A 20,056-nucleotide genomic window follows, 5' to 3' on the forward strand; every position below is an offset into this window, starting at 1 on the left:
TGCCACAAAAAACTGGGAAAACTTATTGACTCGAGTATAAGCCTAGGGTGGAAATGCAGCATTTACCGGTGAATTTCAAAAATAAAAATAGATCATTATTTCCCCATAGCTGTGCCATATAGTGCTCTGCACCGTTCATTATTTCCCCATAGCTGTGCCATATAGTGCTCTGCACCGTTCATTATTGCCCCATAGCTGTGCCATATAGTGTTCTGCACCGTTCATTATTGCCCCATAGCTGTGCCATATAGTGCTCTGCACCGTTCATTATTGCCCCATAGCTGTGCCATATAGTGCTCTGCGCAGTTCATTATTGCCCCATAACTGTGCCATATAGTGCTCTGCACCGTTCATATTTCCCCATAGCTGTGCCATATAGTGTTCTGCACCGTTCATTATTTCCCCATAGCTGTGCTATATAGCGCTCTGCATCGTTCATATTGCCCCATAGCTCTGCCATATAGTGCTCTGCAGCGTTCATATTTCCCCATAGCTTTGGCATATAGTGCTCTGCACCGTTCATATTTCCCCATAGCTCTGCCATATAGTGCTCTGCACCGTTCATATTGCCCCATAGCTGTGCCATATAGTGCTCTGCACCGTTCATATTTCCCCATAGCTGTGCCATATAGTGCTCTGCACCGTTCATATTGCCCCATAGCTCTGCCATATAGTGCTCTGCACCGTTCATATTTCCCCATAGCTGTGCCATATAGTGCTCTGCACCGTTCATATTTCCCCATAGCTGTGCCATATAGTGCTCTGCACCGTTCATATTTCCCCATAGCTGTGCCATTTAGTGCTCTGCACCGTTCATATTTCCCCATAGCTGTGCCCCATATAGTGCTCTGCACCATTCATATTTCCCCATAGCTGTGCCATATAGTGCTCTGCACCGTTCATATTTCCCCATAGCTGTGCCCCATATAGTGCTCTGCACCGTTCATATTTCCCCATAGCTGTGCCCCATATAGTGCTCTGCACCGTTCATATTTCCCCATAGCTGTGCCATATAGCGCTCTGCACCGTTCATATTTCCCCATAGCTGTGCCATATAGCGCTCTGCACCGTTCATATTTCCCCATAGCTGTGCCATATAGTGCTCTGCACCGTTCATATTTCCCCATAGCTGGGCCATATAGTGCTCTGCAAAAATTTGGGCTGAAAATCTCGGCTTATACTCGAGTATATACGGTACTCTTAATTGTGATCTTTGAGAGCTAATTATTAAGGTCCAAAATGGGAAGCAGAGATGCTATATATATATATATGGCAGCCATGTCCGATTCTAGATAGACCAATGAATTTCGACCAGACACTGATGAGGAAGTGGGTGTCCTCTATGGGAAGATGGAATTTAATAAGGCATACATTACTTTTCTCTGTATTCTGTATTCTCTATCGGCTCTTCTTATACAGATTGCAGCATGGAAGATGCAGCTGGATCGGAGTTTACCTCCACCTCTGGGTAGTATTGAGACATGGCTGACGGAAGTTGAAACTTTGATGTCCCAAGCTTTACCTGAATCCAGCTCTCATTACAACACAATGTCTCTACTCCGAGCTTTGTCAGAAGCCTTCAAGGTGCGGAATTGTATGTTGTAACATTGTTATTATTAAATCATGGCAGGTATGAAGGTTAGGGAGAGAAATGGTATGAGGAAAAGCATCCAAAAGCATCTATCATATGCAATCATCTTGGAAAGCCCTGTATGTCTCCATACACCGCTGATTCCAGCAGAAATAGATCTCCATCTGATATGTATGGGGTCCTCCCGATATATATTTTTGGCTTAAAAATTCAGCTCTAACTTCTTCTCATTATCCCTCCAGGCTTTGATAGTGGATGCCAGAAATCACATGGAGAGTCTTGGATCCTTTAAGAATGTAGACGATAACGGCGTCATAATTGTGCCCACTGATAAGACAGAAGAGATGAAAACAAGGTAGGAGCTCTGCTTTGTGTCTGTGATTACCCTTGTTTGACTTGACCTGTATTACAGAGGGCGTCTTTTATGATTATTATCATATAGGGCGTAGTTTAAAGTAGTTATAAAAGAACTTGGAATGTGACCATCAATTAGTCACACATTTGATCTTGATAAATGAAAGATTCAAGATAAAACTCCTTACTGATAATGGTCTCATTTGTTGGCAACAAAATGATGGATCAATGATCAATGGAAACCGAAAATTGTCAAAGAACTGAGGGCTGGATCCAAATCACCCACAAAATCAAAGTTATATGTTGACACCGCAAATTTGTGTGGATTTTATCATGGAAACTCATAATCTCAATAGTTACTATGTATGGCCCCACGAGCCTGCCTGTGATTGCAATGTCTGACAGGATGGCAGATGGTGTCTTGAGGTCTCCTTCGAGATCCATATCAAGGCACCAGTGATTCCTGGACTGTCTGTGGTGCGATTTCATGACTTCAGATCCACTAATTTCTAATGTCCCAGAAGGCCTCAGTTCTGGAGAATGTGAGATCCAGTGCATGGCATCAACGTGTAAATCATCCAAGAACTGTCCAAACACTCTGGCCATATGAGGATGGCATTGTCCTGCTCTAGGAGGAACCCAGCGCCCACCGCACCATTGTAAGGTCTGACAATGACTGAGGGTTTCATCCTACCAGAATGCGGATACCTTGGGCTATCATGTGGAGGTTTGTGCACCCCTTTGAGTATATGTCTCCCCAGACCACCACCAAGCCGCCGCCAAACTGGTCATACTGGACGATGTTTCAAGAAGCATAACGTCCACAACATCGTCTCCAGACTCTTGTTTGTTACATGCTAGTTTAGAACTTGCTCTCATCTGTGAAAAGAACGGGACACCAATGACGGACATGACAATTCTGGTGTTCTCTGGCGAATGGCAATCAAGCTTCAATGTGTTAACTGTGAACACAGGTCCCACTATAGGACGTAAGGCTCTTGTGCCACCACCATGGAGTCTGTAAAAAATATGCACGCATGCAGTGTCCTGCTGCTGGGTTGATGCTCTTCTACAGCACAGTCCGGCTGTTTGCATGTAATGGCCCGTGGTATCTGCTCTTGAGATTGTGCTGAGAAACTTGGTAGAGCTTCTTGTGATGGATTGTATTAATGTGCCATCCTGAAGGAACAGGACTACTTGTGCCACCTGAGTCGGCTGCGGGTACCATCTCATGCTACCATTGGAGACAAGGATGCTAGCAAAATTCAAAACTCGAGAAAAATCTTCCATTGGCGATAAAAGAAGAGATTAGCTATCTATGGCCAACACATACAAAACTATTCCTGGTATTTGGGGGATATTCCCTTTATGATTTTGAGAAGCAAAACATAATTTTAGGGAATTGTTACATGCGAAGACACCTACGTAGGAGGCGAGACTCCATACTACCGGCAATAGAAAGTCCAGTTGGTAGAATTCCATTCTGCCACTTCTTATAGGGACACAACCCATCAGTTTTCCTTATGCCTATATACTGTTCAGTTGCAGCTGCCATTCCAGACTGGGTATACACTGACCATAGTGTTCCTCAGTGGTAGGATGGAACCCGTACGCCATGAAGAGATGGGCTAAATATTCCTTCAGCCGACAGAGGGGTTTCAAGAATTAAGTGATTTATTTTTCCTTCCAAAAAATATACAGTATATCATTTTATTAAGTGGTGACACCCTTCTTTATACTATATAAATATATTTACTGTATAATTATATTTCTGGACAAAGAACGAGGATTTATTAGGTAAGTATAGAAACATGAATATGAAAGAGATATACAAAAAAATGTCACAACCACCAAGGGAAGACTATGAAAAACACTTTTCAGACAGATGTCCTTAATCATTGCAGTAAACTGTATAAATATGTTTACTGGATAATTCTATTTCTGGGTTCAAGGTTGGAGAAGATATTGGCATCAAACTTCATTGTTCTTGTGGACTACCGCAGTGCCGGATACTATGTACTCGCTCTCCTGGAGGAAGGGAGACCGAAGCTAAAGTCTTGGAAAGTAAAGTACAGATCTCAGGAGTATGTGGAGGCACTAAGTGAGGATTACAAGGTTAGTTACGTGATGTCTTTGTATACATTACATTATCAGCACCTCTGGGTTGATTGCGCACTTGAAGGTAATAATGATACACACCTCAGCTGCTGCTGAACCTCATAATACACCTCAGCTACTGCAGAACCTCATAATACATACCTCCATTACTGAAAGTCATAATACACCTTAGCTGCTGAAGGACATAATAATATACACCTCAGCTGCTGCAGGACATCATCATATGCATCTCAGCTGCTGCAGAACATCATCATAAATACCTCAGCTGCTACAGAACATCATCATACAAACGTTAGCTGCTGTAGAACATCATCATATGCATCTCAGCTGCTGCATAACATCATCATCCACATCTCAGCTGCTGCAGAACATCATGCGCATCTCTGCTGCTGCAGAACATCGCCATACCCACCTCAGCTGGTGCAGATCATCATCATATGCATCTCCGCTGCTGCAGAACATCATAATACACACCTCAGCTGCTGCAGAACATCATACGCATCTCAGCTGCTGCAGAACATCATCATACACACCTCAGCTGCTGCAGAACATCATCATACACACCTCAGCTGCTGCACAACATAATCATACGCATCTCAGCTGCTGCGGAACAGCATAACACCTAGATCAGCTGCTGCAGAACATCATTATACACAGATCAGCTGCTGCAGAACATCATTATACACAGGCCTGCTGCTGCAGAACATCACAATACACATCTCAGCTGCATATGTTCATTATGAAAAGGATGAGAGCATTTCATACAAATTAATCAATGCTCAATGGATACTTCCCTTTAACCTTGAAAGAGTTTCTGCAACATCTGAGGTGTTTATTATAGGTATAATATAACCTTCTTGTATAGATTATTACAAAGTTATTCCCCCTTTATCTACAGAAAAAGCTATAAATTAAAATTCTCTTTATATTTGCGCAAAAAATCAGGTCAGACTATTAAAATAATGGGACACCATATCTGCCCCATACTCAATATATCATAGGTACTGTTATTTAATTTCCTCTGTCTCTGAAGAAAACTGTCCTTAGTTGTTCATCCCACATCCGAAAAGCTCCTGATAAAAAATAATCCAATATCCAGTATAGGCTGTCGGTCACAATGATTCCATTAGACGATAGATAGTAAATGATTCACAGTTGCCTAGAGGACGCCGTCCGGGCCGGTGGCTGGCTTACCTCTTAAAAATATATATAAAATCTGTCGTGCACAGGCAGTAATAACTCTTTTCCAGAGCAAAGCCGACAAGGTGCAGTGTACCTGCAGGACCTTGCGTGTCGTCACTGTCACGTGATACCTCACGTGACCGGCTACGGAGCACACACAGGACCAAGAATCCTACGCGTTTCGGAATGCACTGATTCCTTCCTCAGGGATGGTCCAGTGTGCATAGTGTGTGCTATTTATGTCATGCCGGGGATGTTGCTCCTCCATTACTGGTTGAAAGCAAATAGTTCTATTTCGCTATTTAAACCATTAGGTATCAGTGTTCATCTCAAAAATCCACCTAGTTTCTTCACGGGACATCTGATGGATAAAATTACCCCTATGCCAGTCCTATTTTACAATTTTAATTCCAGTGACTTTAATGTCCTTCAATGAGCCCCCATGGTGCTTTGCGAAATGCTGGGATAAAGGGTGTCCCATATATTTATTACTAAATTACTATCATTTAGAATGCATTCCGCAATTTTTGTGCACATGATGCGTTTTTTTTCTGCAAAAAAAACGCATCACGGTAAAAAACGCAGCATGTTCATTAATTTTGCAGATTTTTCGAGTTTCTGCCACTATTTAATGCATTGGGAAGCTCCGGGAAAAAACGCGTCAAAAACGTGAAAAAAAATGCATGCGGATTTCTTGTAGAAAATGTCCGGTTTTGCTCAGGAAATTTGTGCAAGAAATCCTGAACGTGTGCACATAGCCTAAAGGTGAGTGAGGAGAGCCATGGACGTGTGCAGCTGGAGCTGCTCTCTAGATGTGGCCTCTGAGGGCAACCTCGCTAGGATGGGGGCAAAATCTGGGGACCCCTTTTGTGAGAGGTCCCAGATGTGGAGGTGCAGAAACCAATTTTTCTGAACTCTATGCACAACTACATTACCCGTCCTGCAATTACAGCTCCTGGCTGGTAGGACCGTATGGGACTTGTAGTTTTTCAGCAGTTCTGCTCATCAGATTTCTACCAAGGAATCATCTGATTGTAACTTCTCCAGTTTTCTCGTTCTCTCCATCTTACCCATCTTTTCCTCCTGGCGGCTGGATGTGTCCATGACTTTTCTGTTTCTTTCCCTTTGTAGGAGTTTGTGGAGGGTAAACAATTCATGGTCCTTTTGGAAACGGCGTTTCAGAAATTCAGAGACCTTCATAACCTGCTGCAGACCACTGATGACTATAGTAAGTAAAATCTTGCATTTAGTCGTAAAATCTGATATGGTGTGCAAATATGAACACATGGCATATTTGCTGGGATTTTGTAGAAAATCTGCAAAATGGAGTTATAAAAACCCATTTATTTTCAGCTTTTGTGTGAATGCTATTCACTGCCAGAGAACTTTGACAATTATGGGGTCTCGCAGTAAAACAATTGCAACTTATATGGAGGAGTCAGAGCTCCATTGTTTTACAGATCTCATGACTTCTGTCTGCAGCAGTCACTGGAGGAACTCAGCGAGAGCTGTCTAAGGCTACGTTCACATTTGCGTTGTGCGCCGCTGCGTCGGCGACGCAACGCACAACGCAAATAAAAACGCACCAAAACGCACGCAAAAACGCTGCGTTTTGCGACGCATGCGTCGGTTTTTGCCGAAATTTGGACGCAAGAAAAATGCAACTTGTTGAGTTTTCTTGGTCCGACGCTTGCGGCAAAAAAGACGCATGCGTCGCACAACGCAACAAACAAAAACGCATGTGTCCCCATGTTAAATATAGGGGCGCATGACGCATGCGTCGCCGCTGCGTCGCCCGACGCAAACCCGACGCAAACTAGCATAACGCTAGTGTCAACGTAGCCTGACTCTATGCAGTGAGCTCCCCCTAGTGGTGGCTCTAGACTGCCAGATCTGAATACATTGTGGGTTAGTACTAGATAGTTACAAGTCACTGCTATCATCGGTCTTCTATATGGGGGTACTGTGGGGGATGGATTGTAAATTTACCTTTTTTCCTATTGAGAAAATATCAAAGGTTCATGATAACCTTGCAATATATCAGCTTGTTGCGGACAAATTCTTCATGTTGCCAAATGTTGGAAGTCAATAAATGGATGATGTGGAGGTGGGGGATAGTCACAGTATCTGACATCCTTTTTCTATTCATTTCTAGTGGCTGACCCTGAAATCCCAAAGCAATATGAAGCCATAGAGTCAGCCTACAAGACATTTGTGTCCTCGGCCAACGACGCAGGAGCCTCCCTGGAGCAAGTACTAACCAGCTGGACTCATTTTGAGAATAATATGACCCTGATCACGACTTGGCTGGAGGAGCAGCAGAGGATCACGCCGTCCAATGTAAGTAATAGGATTATCTTATGGTAAAGAGGCACTGTCAGCAGCCTTATCTGAAGGCTGTATGTGATGGAGGAGCAGATGATGGGTTTGGGCAAATATTGATTTCTAAGACTTATTTCAGTATTTTCACATGAAAATCTGTTCAAATCCTGCAGGGACACTTAGAAAAGCCTGAAAGTCAGGCTTCCTCCACCCACTCATAGCAAAAGTCTGAGACTCCTGCTTCCCACACGCACTCATATTGAAAACCTGAGAGTCTCACTTCCCTCACCCACTCATAGAAAAAGCCTGAGAGTCCTGCTTCCCCCACCCACTCATTGAAAAGCCTGAGAGTCCTGCTTCTCCCACCCACTCATTGAAAAGCCTGAGAGTCCTGCTTCCCATCCACTTATAGTGAAAATCTAAGAGTCCAACTTCCCCCACCCACTCATTCTGAAAGCCTTAGAGTCCTGCTTTTCCTATGTACTCATAGAAAAGCTTGAGAGTCCCACTTCCCCCACCCACTCAGAAAAAGCCAGAGTCCTGCTTCCCCCACCCACTCATAGTGGAAGCCTGAGAGTCCCACTTCTCCTATCCACTCATAGAAAAAGCCTGAGAGTCCTGCTTCTCCCACCTACTCATAACAAAAGCCTGAGAGTCTCCTTTCTCCTTTCCACTCATAGAAAAAACCCTGTGAATCCCACTACTCCTGCCCACTTACAGCAGAATCCTAAAAGTCCTGCTTTGCATATTCACTCATAGAAAAAGCCTGTTAGTTCTGTTCTCCCACCCTCCCATAGAGAAATTCTGAGTGTTCTGCTTCCCCCACCCACTCATAAAGAAAGCCTGAGAGTTCTACTTTCTCCACCCATCCATAGATAAAGCCTGAGTGTCCTGCTTCCCCAACCCACCCATAGAGAGAGCCTGAGAGTCACGCTTCCCCCACCCACCCATATAGAAAGCCTGAGAGTCCTGCTTCTCCCACCTAGTCATAGTGAAAGCTTGTTATCTGCTGGGGAAACACTCCTACTTGCTGACTTTCTGTAAGACTTTTTTTTACCAAACAAATGCAGGTCCCCGTGGAAATTCTTGCGAAATGGAAATCGTTACTCGAGTCTATTATCAGGGACGGCAGCTTCCTGATTGAAAGGACGTACGAGAAAACGGCGACCAAGATATCCCAGAGGCTCAAGACATTAAACCATCGATGGAGCAAATATGTACGGTTATGAAATCATTTCTAAGTGTGAACACGTGTGATATAGGGATGGGTGAGCATTAATATAGAGCATGGGGTATCCAGTATCCAAAACAAAATCTCATATTCCCTTTTAGGGGGGTTCACCCGATCAGGATCCACATATAGAGAATGGCTATAGAGAGTTCCTCTTGTCCTAGTGGGACCCTACATATCTAAGCGTTACAGCCCATTAATTTCAGAGACACGTGTGTAATCTATCATTTTCCCTGCTGGGAATTGAGCATTTTTAGAGGTATTCCCATTAAGGCCTCTTTCACACTACCGTTTTTTGCCATCCGTCGCAATCCGTCGTTTTTGGCAAAAAAACGTATCCTGCAAATGTGCTCGCAGGATGCGTTTTTTGCCCATAGACTTGTATTAGCGACGGATGGCCACACGTCACGTCCGTCGTGCGACGGATCCGTTGTGTTTTGGCGGACGCGACGGACAAAAAAGCGTTCAATGTAACCTTTTTTTTGTCCGTCGCCTTCGCCATTTTCTACATGCGTGGCCGAAACTCCGCCCCCTCCTCCCCGGACTTCTGAATGGGCAGCGGATGCATTGAAAACCTGCATCCACTGCCTACGTCGTGCAGAAATTTCACAACGTCCGCCGGTACGTCGGCCCGACGCATAGCGACGGACCCGTACCGACGGAAATGTGAAAGAGGCCTTAACACCTTCATTGTGTGTCTACAGAAGAGACGTGCACTCTTTCCACCTCTGACACCCTAGTTTATCTTGAGGAAAGGATTCCATTTTTTGCGCCACCCGGAATGGAGAGGTGGCCATACATTCTCCTATGTGCATTCCGAAAATTTCCCCAGTGGGAGATATGGCCCTATCCCTGAGGGGTTCCCAGAGGTGACACCCGGATATATCAGATATTGATGGCATAGTGTGTGAATATGTCCTAATTATCTGAGATAGGAATATCCACTGGTGGTCACAGACAGGAGAGGGCTGCTCAAAAACAATATATGGGCCCTTTGCCATCCAGTAGCTCATCATAATGCACATTTCCACCTAGTTTGGAGGTGGTAGTGGCCTCCTTATCTTTTGAGCCCTGCGAGTCTGCACAGGTTGTACCAATGATATGTCCGGCCCGGGAATATCCCTTTATTTATAGTATAAGGACATACTTTAAAATCTACTAGTACTATCTCCATGTACGTACTTTCCTTTTAACATTCGCTTAGGGGTCCTATTTTATAGGGCTATCGTATACCTTACTGTAAATGACCGGCTGTCCAAAGTCTTCTGTAAATATTAATTAATATCATCGTCTTCCTCAGGTGACGCAACATGAAGAGCAAAAGGTCCGTAATGGCAGCACCGCTGAAGAGCATCCGGCTGATGACTCAGAAGAAATTTGCAGGACACAATCAGAAATTCCTGATCGCTCCTTCAGTCTATACATCCAGAGTTTACAGGTCAGTGAATAGTTTTAGTCTTTTCTATAATTTATTATAGGGGTATTATTAAGGTTATGATTAGAGATGTACTGTACATCAAAAATGCAATGTGCTCCTTCTATTGGTGAGTACTAATATGTACACAAGAATATTAATTTATACCACAATGGTTGGAGAAGCATTAACTCTCACAGGACAACTTAGGAGAGGATATAATAAACTTATATTTATGTTTCAATGTTACCATTTTACAGAAGAGTGGGAAAGATACCAAAACCACGGAAACATCTTCAGAAATCATCAGCCACTTTGAAGTAGTAGAGAAAGTCATGGAGGCTGCGGACAACTGGTCTGGGAAGGCCGAGCAGCTTCTTAGTGACATTGATCAACAGGAGACCACACGGGAGCCTTCATGTGTAGATATTCAGGTAGTTATTGCTGGTGATTGATGCAATCCGAGTTGTAGACCATTTCATTGGGTTCCAGAAAGTCAAGAAGGCTAGAACTATATTGCTATAACTGCAAAATGGTAGTAGATTCTTGGAGACATGGGGTCTTGCTCAAAGATAGCGTTAGTTATGCCAATGTGTGCAGGAGACGTCTTTATAGATGAACTGAATTAATAGCATAAAAAGGGGTCCGAATTTAGCCTAATGGTCATGGAAAAAACCTGTATGGAAAAAGCAAGCATCAGGCCCATCTGTTGTGGGAGGCAAAACCTTCCTTCGTATTGAGGGTCATTGCTGATTGCAGCTGAGACTGTAACCAATCGCAGGAACAGGACCCTGGAGTGCCCCGACTAAATGGAGGATTGGTCCCGCAATGGGCACCTCCACCACTCCATTCATTGTCTATGGGACTGGCAGAGATAGCTGAGCACTGGGATATGTGGGCAGCTGGTGATGACTTGCATTTGTGACACAACTCCTTCTAAGCTTAATAGATCTAGGAATAAATAGGAGTACTAAAAAAAACATAAAATATGGGGAGATCATACAAATCCCATGCAGATTTTGTCAGGACCAGATGGAACAAAGCAAAATCCCGACAATGCAAAATCACTGCTGCAGAGCAAAAAGTATAAAGTGGTGTTTTTCTTATTTTTTGAACATCTCCTAGAATAGCAGATGATGAAGAAAGGGCCCTTTAAGACTCCCAGCATTTATATTACGTGCACCATTTGTGGTGTCAGTCATAATTACAGTGTGATTAATCATCCGGGAAATATTCCGGTACATCGTTCTCATACAATGCTTATATTGTCTCCTTAGGATTTCTATCACGATGGGATTTATTGCCAGGAACGGCTCGAGAAGGCAGAGGTGAATGTGCAAGCGCTGACACAACTTCTCCACCGTCAGGAGGATGTACAGAGCTCTGATTTTGACAGATGGCGGCACAAGGTTGTCAGAACAAGGGAGAGAGTTCAGGTAGTTATATATCGGCTCGCGAGAAAGTGACAATGAGGAAACGTAGAGCATACATCACTCTGAACTGCAATACCAGGACTGACCATGGACCAGAGGTGGAGCTGTTTTTGAAGTTGTCTTTTTTGTTACTTGTATATCACAGAGTTTAGAACTCCTCTTATTAACCAGAGAAGATCTGAAAGTGACTGGTAGTTTAGCTCTCAGATGACTGTTCAGAGTGAATCAGCTGGAGGTGGGCCCCACAGGGACCCCAAAGGTTGAGGCTCTGATGTAGTAAATTATTTTGTAAATCAATATCTATAAGAACTACTTTGGTGAATGTGATTTTTTTTCAACCCTCACACCAATAATCCTATTATTCTAGGATTTGGTCTCCAGGGCGCGTTGGATCGTGAACCCTCCAGAACAAAGTTTGTCCGAAGGAGACATAAAGAGGAACTTTGAGAGTTCAAGGAGCAATTTGGAAACTTATATAACTGAAGCTCTGAGCCTGTTAGGACAGAAGGTCACGCCGGAGAAGTTCATCTCGCAGTATGAGGTCTGTGTTGCTCTTTGTGGCCTCCAGCAGATTTATGTAGCTACAATTTACGACATTTTTATATGTGACTCTGTAAAATGTTTGCGCCATAAATCTCATTCTCTGCCTGGTGCTCGGCTTCTTTCATATGTCCGCACTTGTCTCCATTTGTTGTTAAAGACTTTTATATCAGTGTAACATTTTCTTTAAATCTTTGTATTACAGTGACTTGAACGGGTCTGGTTTTGGTGGGCTTTAGCCTATATTATGCAGAGCTGCAGTTTAAAGAATGGTGAAGGAGCACAATGGCATCTCTAGCCATAATTACTAGGCCTCGTACAGACATGGCAGAACACATCCAAAGCGGATTTCGCCATGTTTACTAGGTGCTGATTAGGCCTCTTTCCATTTCATTGGGGCTTTGACATCTCCATTCACATGGCCTAAGGCCTGAACGTGGTTCAGACTGACCATACACAGATCGTTTGCCCCTCAGCTATATCTGTTGACTCGCCCATATGTATAAGTTTTCAGTAGGAAAAGAAGGATGAGTCACTACTTATTACTTAGAGAACAAACGGATTAGTCATGATGGAATCCGAGACTAAAGGTCTCATGCAAAATTAGACTAAAGTTGTCCGATCCCTCTAATACTGTCAGGATTGTCCGACAGTCTAATGTGTATTGGGGCCCCAAGACTCATGGAGAACACAGGAGCCGACAGGCTAATGTGTAGGGGGGCCCCATGACTCACAAGGGGCACAGGAGCAAAGCACTAATGTGTATGGGAGCCCATGACTCATAGAAAGCACAGGACCCAAGCAGTAATGTGTATGAGGGGCCCCATGAATGTGAGTCCGCAAGGACAGGGTCCTCTCCCCTCTGTACCGGTCCGTCACTGTAAACATGTTTACTGTAAACGATATCTATAACCCTGTATGTAACCCCTTCTCATGTACAGCACCATGGAATTAATGGTGCTATATAAATAAATAATAATAATAATAATTGTGAGCACAGCAGCCAAGCACTAATGTGTATGGGGGGGGGGCATGACCCAGGGAGCACAGGAACTGAGCACTAATATGTATGGGAGCCCATGACTCATAGGGAGCACAGGACCCAAGCACTAATGTGTATGAGGGTCCCCATGTCCCATTGGGAGCACAGAAGCCGAGCACTAATGTGTATGGGGGAACCATGACTCACAAGGGGCACAGGAGAGAAGCACTAATGTGTATTGGGGGCCCCATGACTCACAGGGAGCACAGGAGCCGAGCACTAATGTGTATGGGGGGGGCCCCATGACTCAAGGAACACAGGAGCTGAGCACTAATATGTGTGGGGGCCCCATGACTCATAGAGAGCACAGGACCCAAGCACTACTGTGTATGGGAAACCTCATGACTGACAGGGAGCACAGGAGCTGAGCACTAATATGTATGGGGGCCCCATGGCTCATTGGGAGCACATGAGCTAAGCACTAATGTGTATGGGGGGCCTGATGTCTCAGAGAGCACAGGACCCAACTACTAATGTGTATGAGGGGCCCCATGACGTATTGTTAGCACAGGTGAGCACTAATGTGTATGGGAGTCCATGACTCATAGGGAGCACAGAAGCCAAGGCCTTACAGTTGCCATAATTAGTGAAAAATAAGCTCCTACTTGGCAAATATTCTAAATAATGATGGATTTCCAATATAAAGCCCCGGGTACGATTGTGCATGTGGCTTATTCGCGGCTCCATCTTTAGGGACTGGATTTATTTTGGTATTTACTCTGAGTTACCCTGAGCGGTTATACAATGAATCGCACACTGCCGTATTGACCTTCCATGCAGACGAGCGTGTGGTCAGTGGTTTTACAGCGGATGACACAGTTCATATTATGGCGAGCCACACACTGCCGTGCTGACCTTCACATGCAGATTCAGCGTGCGATTTAATGGTCTCACAGCAGGTGGTGTGTGTATCGGACACTGCTATATCGGCGATCGCACACGAACTCCAGACTGCGAGTCGCCGTGCTGACAGCAGTGGATGCGCGCTGTTTCCCGCACAGGGTGATTGCGGCACATGGCGGCGGTGCTGTGTGTATGGTGAATACCGCACCACGTGTCTCATTTGATTGATTGCTGTGTAATGTGTGTGAACATATAACAAGAGGCACTTATTGCATGTCAGATGAGTGATATACAATCAGTATGATCGGCAAGAGAATTATAATGCCGATAACAATTATTTTCAAGCAGAGATTTTTCATTAAATGGTGCCACAGAGTGAGTCTTATCTCCCAATAATAATTATAAATTGGGATTAGTACAAAGTTGGCTCTGCCACTTTGAGTCATTTAGCTACAGCTAGCACATGATAGAAGCCAACTAATGCTGGTTACGATTAATGGTATATGTTTTTTCTGCCATACTTTACTTATTTTATTTAGGGGATTTATTTGACCAATAATTATGGGGACATTAGTCTAAACCTCTTTAGATTACCGTAATTACAATTTCTATAAATTTTGCCTATTGGAACTGGTGGACAACGTATGACATCAGTGACCTAATATACATGCAGTGATGTATGTAAATGTTTTTAAAACAAACCCTCAAAAAATGTGTTTTTTAACTTATGGAAGAAAATTTAAATTTTAGTCACACATTAGCTTCTCTTTCTCTATTTTGTATTTCTGTTTCATACAACTGCAGCTGCATCCCCCTCCTCTCCCCTCTTCTTTGTCTTTTGCTATTGTATTACTGAAAACTAGCTTTTTTTATTCCCTGAAGACATATATAAACTGATTTATGATCCTAAAATTTATACCAGAATGATTTATTAGTGATATTTTGTGATGCATTTGATGCTTATCACACCTTGTTCCCAGAGGTGAGAACAGAGCCCAACTCTGATCAATATGTTAAAAAAACAAATGTCTTTTACCTTTTCACAGACTTCTCTCAGCAAATTTGGAGATCAAAGCTTGGAATGTTTTCTGAAAGCCACAGAGATGATGAAGAGCATTTCATCCTCTACAAAAGAGAAGACGCTGGTGGAAAAAGTGAGCGCTGATGTCAGAGATCGATGGAAGGTAATGAGAAGCGTTCTTCATCTTCAACTGGTTGAGTTCTTCTCTTTGGAAAGACCTGAAGAAGGTAATCCCTCAAATTTACCATTTTTTGATTTTTGCCCTTCCAGACCGTTCATGATGACTTGGAGACATATGTCGGTGAATTAAAATTCCATATAGAGAAGAAGAAATTTGATGAATTGATTTGCAAATTGGACAAACAAATTTTAAAGGAGAAGAGTAACGCTGTTGTTGGGGACACGGAGGAGCTAATCCGAGAACATGAGGTTGTTATATTTTCTACACGTCTCATAATAGTAAAGTGGAAAAAACTCTGCCCTGCCCCCCCCCCCCCCGATCATTGCCTTGTATCTTTACAATTAGTATAATAAGCCTGCCTATAAATGTGAGTCCTCTCCAGGAGATCCCACTGATGTTGGCAGGACCTACCTACATTATTGAACAAGTTTTCATCACTTATTAAAGAGACGATCTGTTCCTAAATTAAATTATGTTACAAGAATTAAAAAAAAATGTAAAAATGTCAAACAATAAATAATTCATAATCCTAGTAATACATATGCAGTTGTGCTCAAAAGTTTACATACCCCGGCTGAATTTGTGCTTTCTTGGACTTTTTTCAGAGAATATGAATGATAACACCAAACCTTTTTCTACACTCATGGCTATTGGTAGGGTGAAGCCATTTATTGTGATACTAATGTGTTTTCTCTTTTTAAATCATAATGACAACCCAAAACATCCAAATGACCCTGATCAAAAGTTTACATACCCTGGTGATTTTGGCCTGATAACATGCACAGAAGTTGACACAAATGGGTTTGACTGGCTACTAAAGGTACTGTCACACTAGACGATATCGCTAGCGATCCGTGACGTTGCAGCGTCCTCGCTAGCGATATCGTCCAGTGTGACAGGCAGCAGCGATCAGGCCCCTGCTGGGAGATCGCTGGTCGGGGAAGAAAGTCCAGAACTTTATTTCGTCGCTGGACTCCCCGTAGACATCGCTGAATCGGCGTGTGTGACACCGATTCAGCGATGTCTTTGCTGGTAACCAGGGTAAACATCGGGTAACTAAGCGCAGGGCCGCGCTTAGTAACCCGATGTTTACCCTGGTTACCATCCTAAAAGTAAAAAAACAAACGCTACATACTTACCTACCGCTGTCTGTCCTCCAGCGCTGTGCTCTGCTCTCCTCCTGCTCTGGCTGTGAGCGTCGGTCAGCCGGAAAGCAGAGCGGTGACGTCACCGCTCTGCTTTCTGGCTGCCCGGCGCTCACAGCCAGACCAGAGAAGCAGAGCGCCGAGGACAGACAGCAGAAGGTAAGTATGTCCCGTGGACCTCGGGATCGTTGGTCGCTGGAGAGCTGTCTGTGTGACAGCTCTCCAGCGACCAAACAGCGACGCTGCAGCGATCCGGATCGTTGTCGGTATCGCTGCAGTGTCGCTATGTGTGACGGTACCTTAAAGGTAACATCCTGTGACCTGTTTGCTTGTAATCAGTGTCTGTGCATAAAAGCTGAATGAGTTTCTGGGATCCAGTCAGACTCTTGCATCTTTCATCCAGCCACTGACATTTCTGGATTGTGAGTCATGGGGAAAGCAAAAGAATTGTCAACAGATCTACGGGAAAAGGTAGTTGAACTGCATAAAACAGGAAAGGGATACAAAAAGATATGCAAGGAATTAATAATGCCAGTGAGCAATGTTCAAACTGTGATTAACAAATGGAAAATCAGGGGCTTTGTAAAAACAAAACCGTGGTCAGGTATGTTAGGTGTCAAGTTCCCACCTCTGCACAGGGGGAATCTCGAACCATCTCCGCTGCGGTCTCCCATTCTTCTCCAGTCGCAGTGGAGTCTGCTCAGTGGAGACGTCGGTCCCAGCATCTAGCTCAGGCTGATACTTGACGACTAGTTACTACTGCCCATTCAGGCTCTGTCCTTGTAGCCAGCAATGTTCAGCAGCGAGCAGGTCTTTCTGGGACTAAGTCCTGCTTTTCACATACAGAGCATGCCCACGGGACGACCTCCCATTGGAGGTCGGGGGGTCACATGCTCAGGTCCATCTGGAAGGTCTTGTAGCACTGCCGCTATAAAAAGTTCAAGCGGCCATGCGCTAGTGTACACTTGTGAACGTGTGTGTTGAGAAAGTCGCTGTTTAATTATCCCCTCCCTTGTGTTTGACTGCTCGCGAAAGGTGGATGATTGCTATCTAGTGCCCGACTTGTTATCAGCACTAGAACACATGAAACAGCGTCTATTTGCTGTGACCGCCAGTGCGGCGCCGTGCGCTATCACGGTGCTTTCCTAACCCAAGTCTGGGTGGTTAGTGGCGTCTGCCAGTGCAGAACGCACTCTCGTGCATCTTAATTATTATTTCTGTTACTCTGACACCCCAGTTGCCGTGTCGAGCGCAAGACGTCTAGTTGTACTCTATCCCGAGTCTTGGGGTAGAGTTCTGTGACTCCTTGCTTGCGCTCTTTGTCCGGTACCGCGGCCCTGTGACCCAACAGGGTTCGCTTTCTTCATACTGGGTGAAGTTAACCCGTGTGTGAATCCATATTATACCGCCATATAGTCCGTCATTACTTAGCAGCAGGTTCCATCTCTGCACGGTGGACGCCGGGCTGCGAATGCACCTTAAAATATCTTTCTAATTATTTGGTGCGTTCCGCTAGCCCTAACAAGGTAGACCAGCAAAACCACAGCTGCCAGGAAAATTGTTTGGGATGCAAAGAAAAACCCACAAATAACATCCGCTGAAATACTGGACTCTCTGAAAACTAGCTGGGTGGCTGGTTTAAGATGCACAATAAGAAGGCACTAGAAGAAAAATGGGCTGCATGGTCGAGTCACCCAAAGAAAGCCATTACTGCACAAATGCCACAAAGTATCTCACCTACAATATGCAAAACAGCACAGAGACGAACCTCAAAACTTCGGGAACTAGGTAATTTGGAGTGGTGAGATCAAAGTCGAATTTTTTGGCCACAACCATAAACATTACATTTGGAGAGAGGTCAACAAGGCCTATGATGAAAGAAACACTATTCCTACTGGAGGTGGATCTCTGATGTTTTGGGGATTTGTGAGCTACAAAGGTACAGTGAACTTGGTCAAAGTTGAAGGAAAGATGGATGCAGCACGTTATCAGCAAATACTGGAGGCAAAATTGCACTCATCGGCCTGGGAGTTGCGCATCGGACGTATTTGGAAGTTCCAACATGACAACGATCCAAAACGCAAGGCCAAGTCGTCCTGTCATTGGCTACAGCAGAAAAAAGTGAGAGTTATGGTGTGACCATCTCAGTCTTCTGACCTCAATATCATTGAGCCACTCTGGGGAGATCTCAAGCGCGCAGTTCATGCTAGACAACCCAGGAATTTACAGGAACTGGAGGCTTTTACCTAGAAGAATGAGCAGCTTTACCATCTGAGAAAATAAAGAACCTCATCCATAACTACCACAAAAGACTTCAAGCTGTCATTGATGTCAGAGGGGTCAATACACGGTATTAAGAAATGGGGTATGTAAACTTTTGATCAGGGTCATTTGAATTTCTTGGGTTGTCATTATAATTTTAAAAGAGAAAACACAGTAGCTTGACAATAAATGGCATCACCCAACCACTAACCATGAATGGAGAAAAAGTTTTGGTGTCATCATTCATATTCTCTTAAAAAAGGCCAAGAAAGCAAAAATTCTGCTGGGTTATGTCAATTTTTGAGCACAACTGTGTGTGTGTGTGTGTGTGTGTGTGTGTGTGTGCATATATATATATACAGTGGGGCAAAAAAGTATTTAGTCAGTCAGCAATAGTGCAAGTTCCACCACTTAAAAAGATGAGAGGCGTCTGTAATTTACATCATAGGTAGACCTCAACTATGGGAGACAAACTGAGAAAAAAAAATCCCAAAAATAACATTGTCTGTTTTTTTATCATTTTTTTTGCATATTATGGTGGAAAATAAGTATTTGGTCAGAAACAAACAATCAAGATTTCTGGCTTTCACAGACCTGTAACTTCTTCTTTAAGAGTCTCCTCTTTCCTCCACTCATTACCTGTAGTAATGGCACCTGTTTAAACTTGTTATCAGTATAAAAAGATACCTGTGCACACCCTCAAACAGTCTGACTCCAAACTCCACTATGGTGAAGACCAAAGAGCTGTCAAAGGACACCAGAAACAAAATTGTAGCCCTGCACCAGGCTGGGAAGACTGAATCTGCAATAGCCAACCAGCTTGGAGTGAAGAAATCAACAGTGGGAGCAATAATTAGAAAATGGAAGACATACAAGACCACTGATAATCTCCCTCGATCTGGGGCTCCACGCAAAATCCCACCCCGTGGGGTCAGAATGATCACAAGAACGGTGAGCAAAAATCCCAGAACCACGCAGGGGGACCTAGTGAATGAACTGCAGAGAGCTGGGACCAATGTAACAAGGCCTACCATAAGTAACACACTATGCCACCATGGACTCAGATCCTGCAGTGCCAGACGTGTCCCACTGCTTAAGCCAGTACATGTCCGGGCCCGTCTGAAGTTTGCTAGAGAGCATTTGGATGATCCAGAGGAGTTTTGGGAGAATGTCCTATGGTCTGATGAAACCAAACTGGAACTGTTTGGTAGAAACACAACTTGTCGTGTTTGGAGGAAAAAGAATACTGAGTTGCATCCATCAAACACCATACCTACTGTAAAGCATGGTGGTGGAAACATCATGTTTTGTGGCTGTTTCTCTGCAAAGGGGCCAGGACGACTGATCCGGGTACATGAAAGAATGAATGGGGCCATG

At 44.0% G+C, this 20,056-nt stretch overlaps 1 protein-coding gene across 4 annotated transcripts in view; it reads left to right on the forward strand.

Annotated features, from left to right (window-relative positions):
- SYNE2 (spectrin repeat containing nuclear envelope protein 2) overlaps positions 1 to 20,056 on the forward strand; it is a 395,759-nt gene that overhangs the window by 99,170 nt on the left and 276,533 nt on the right. For all 4 annotated transcript variants that reach the window (XM_069733882.1, XM_069733900.1, XM_069733891.1 and 1 more), the window contains exons 12-23: positions 1,420 to 1,584; positions 1,834 to 1,946; positions 3,898 to 4,060; positions 6,377 to 6,473; positions 7,401 to 7,585; positions 8,638 to 8,784; positions 10,099 to 10,236; positions 10,473 to 10,646; positions 11,490 to 11,648; positions 12,013 to 12,186; positions 15,117 to 15,254; positions 15,362 to 15,520. In XM_069733882.1, coding sequence (XP_069589983.1) covers positions 1,420 to 1,584; positions 1,834 to 1,946; positions 3,898 to 4,060; positions 6,377 to 6,473; positions 7,401 to 7,585; positions 8,638 to 8,784; positions 10,099 to 10,236; positions 10,473 to 10,646; positions 11,490 to 11,648; positions 12,013 to 12,186; positions 15,117 to 15,254; positions 15,362 to 15,520 — 1,812 coding nt within the window. The remainder of the gene's footprint in view (positions 1 to 1,419; positions 1,585 to 1,833; positions 1,947 to 3,897; positions 4,061 to 6,376; positions 6,474 to 7,400; positions 7,586 to 8,637; positions 8,785 to 10,098; positions 10,237 to 10,472; positions 10,647 to 11,489; positions 11,649 to 12,012; positions 12,187 to 15,116; positions 15,255 to 15,361; positions 15,521 to 20,056) is intronic.

The sequence above is a fragment of the Ranitomeya imitator genome, chromosome 1 (assembly GCF_032444005.1).
Source record: "Ranitomeya imitator isolate aRanImi1 chromosome 1, aRanImi1.pri, whole genome shotgun sequence".
NCBI lineage: Eukaryota > Metazoa > Chordata > Amphibia > Anura > Dendrobatidae > Ranitomeya > Ranitomeya imitator.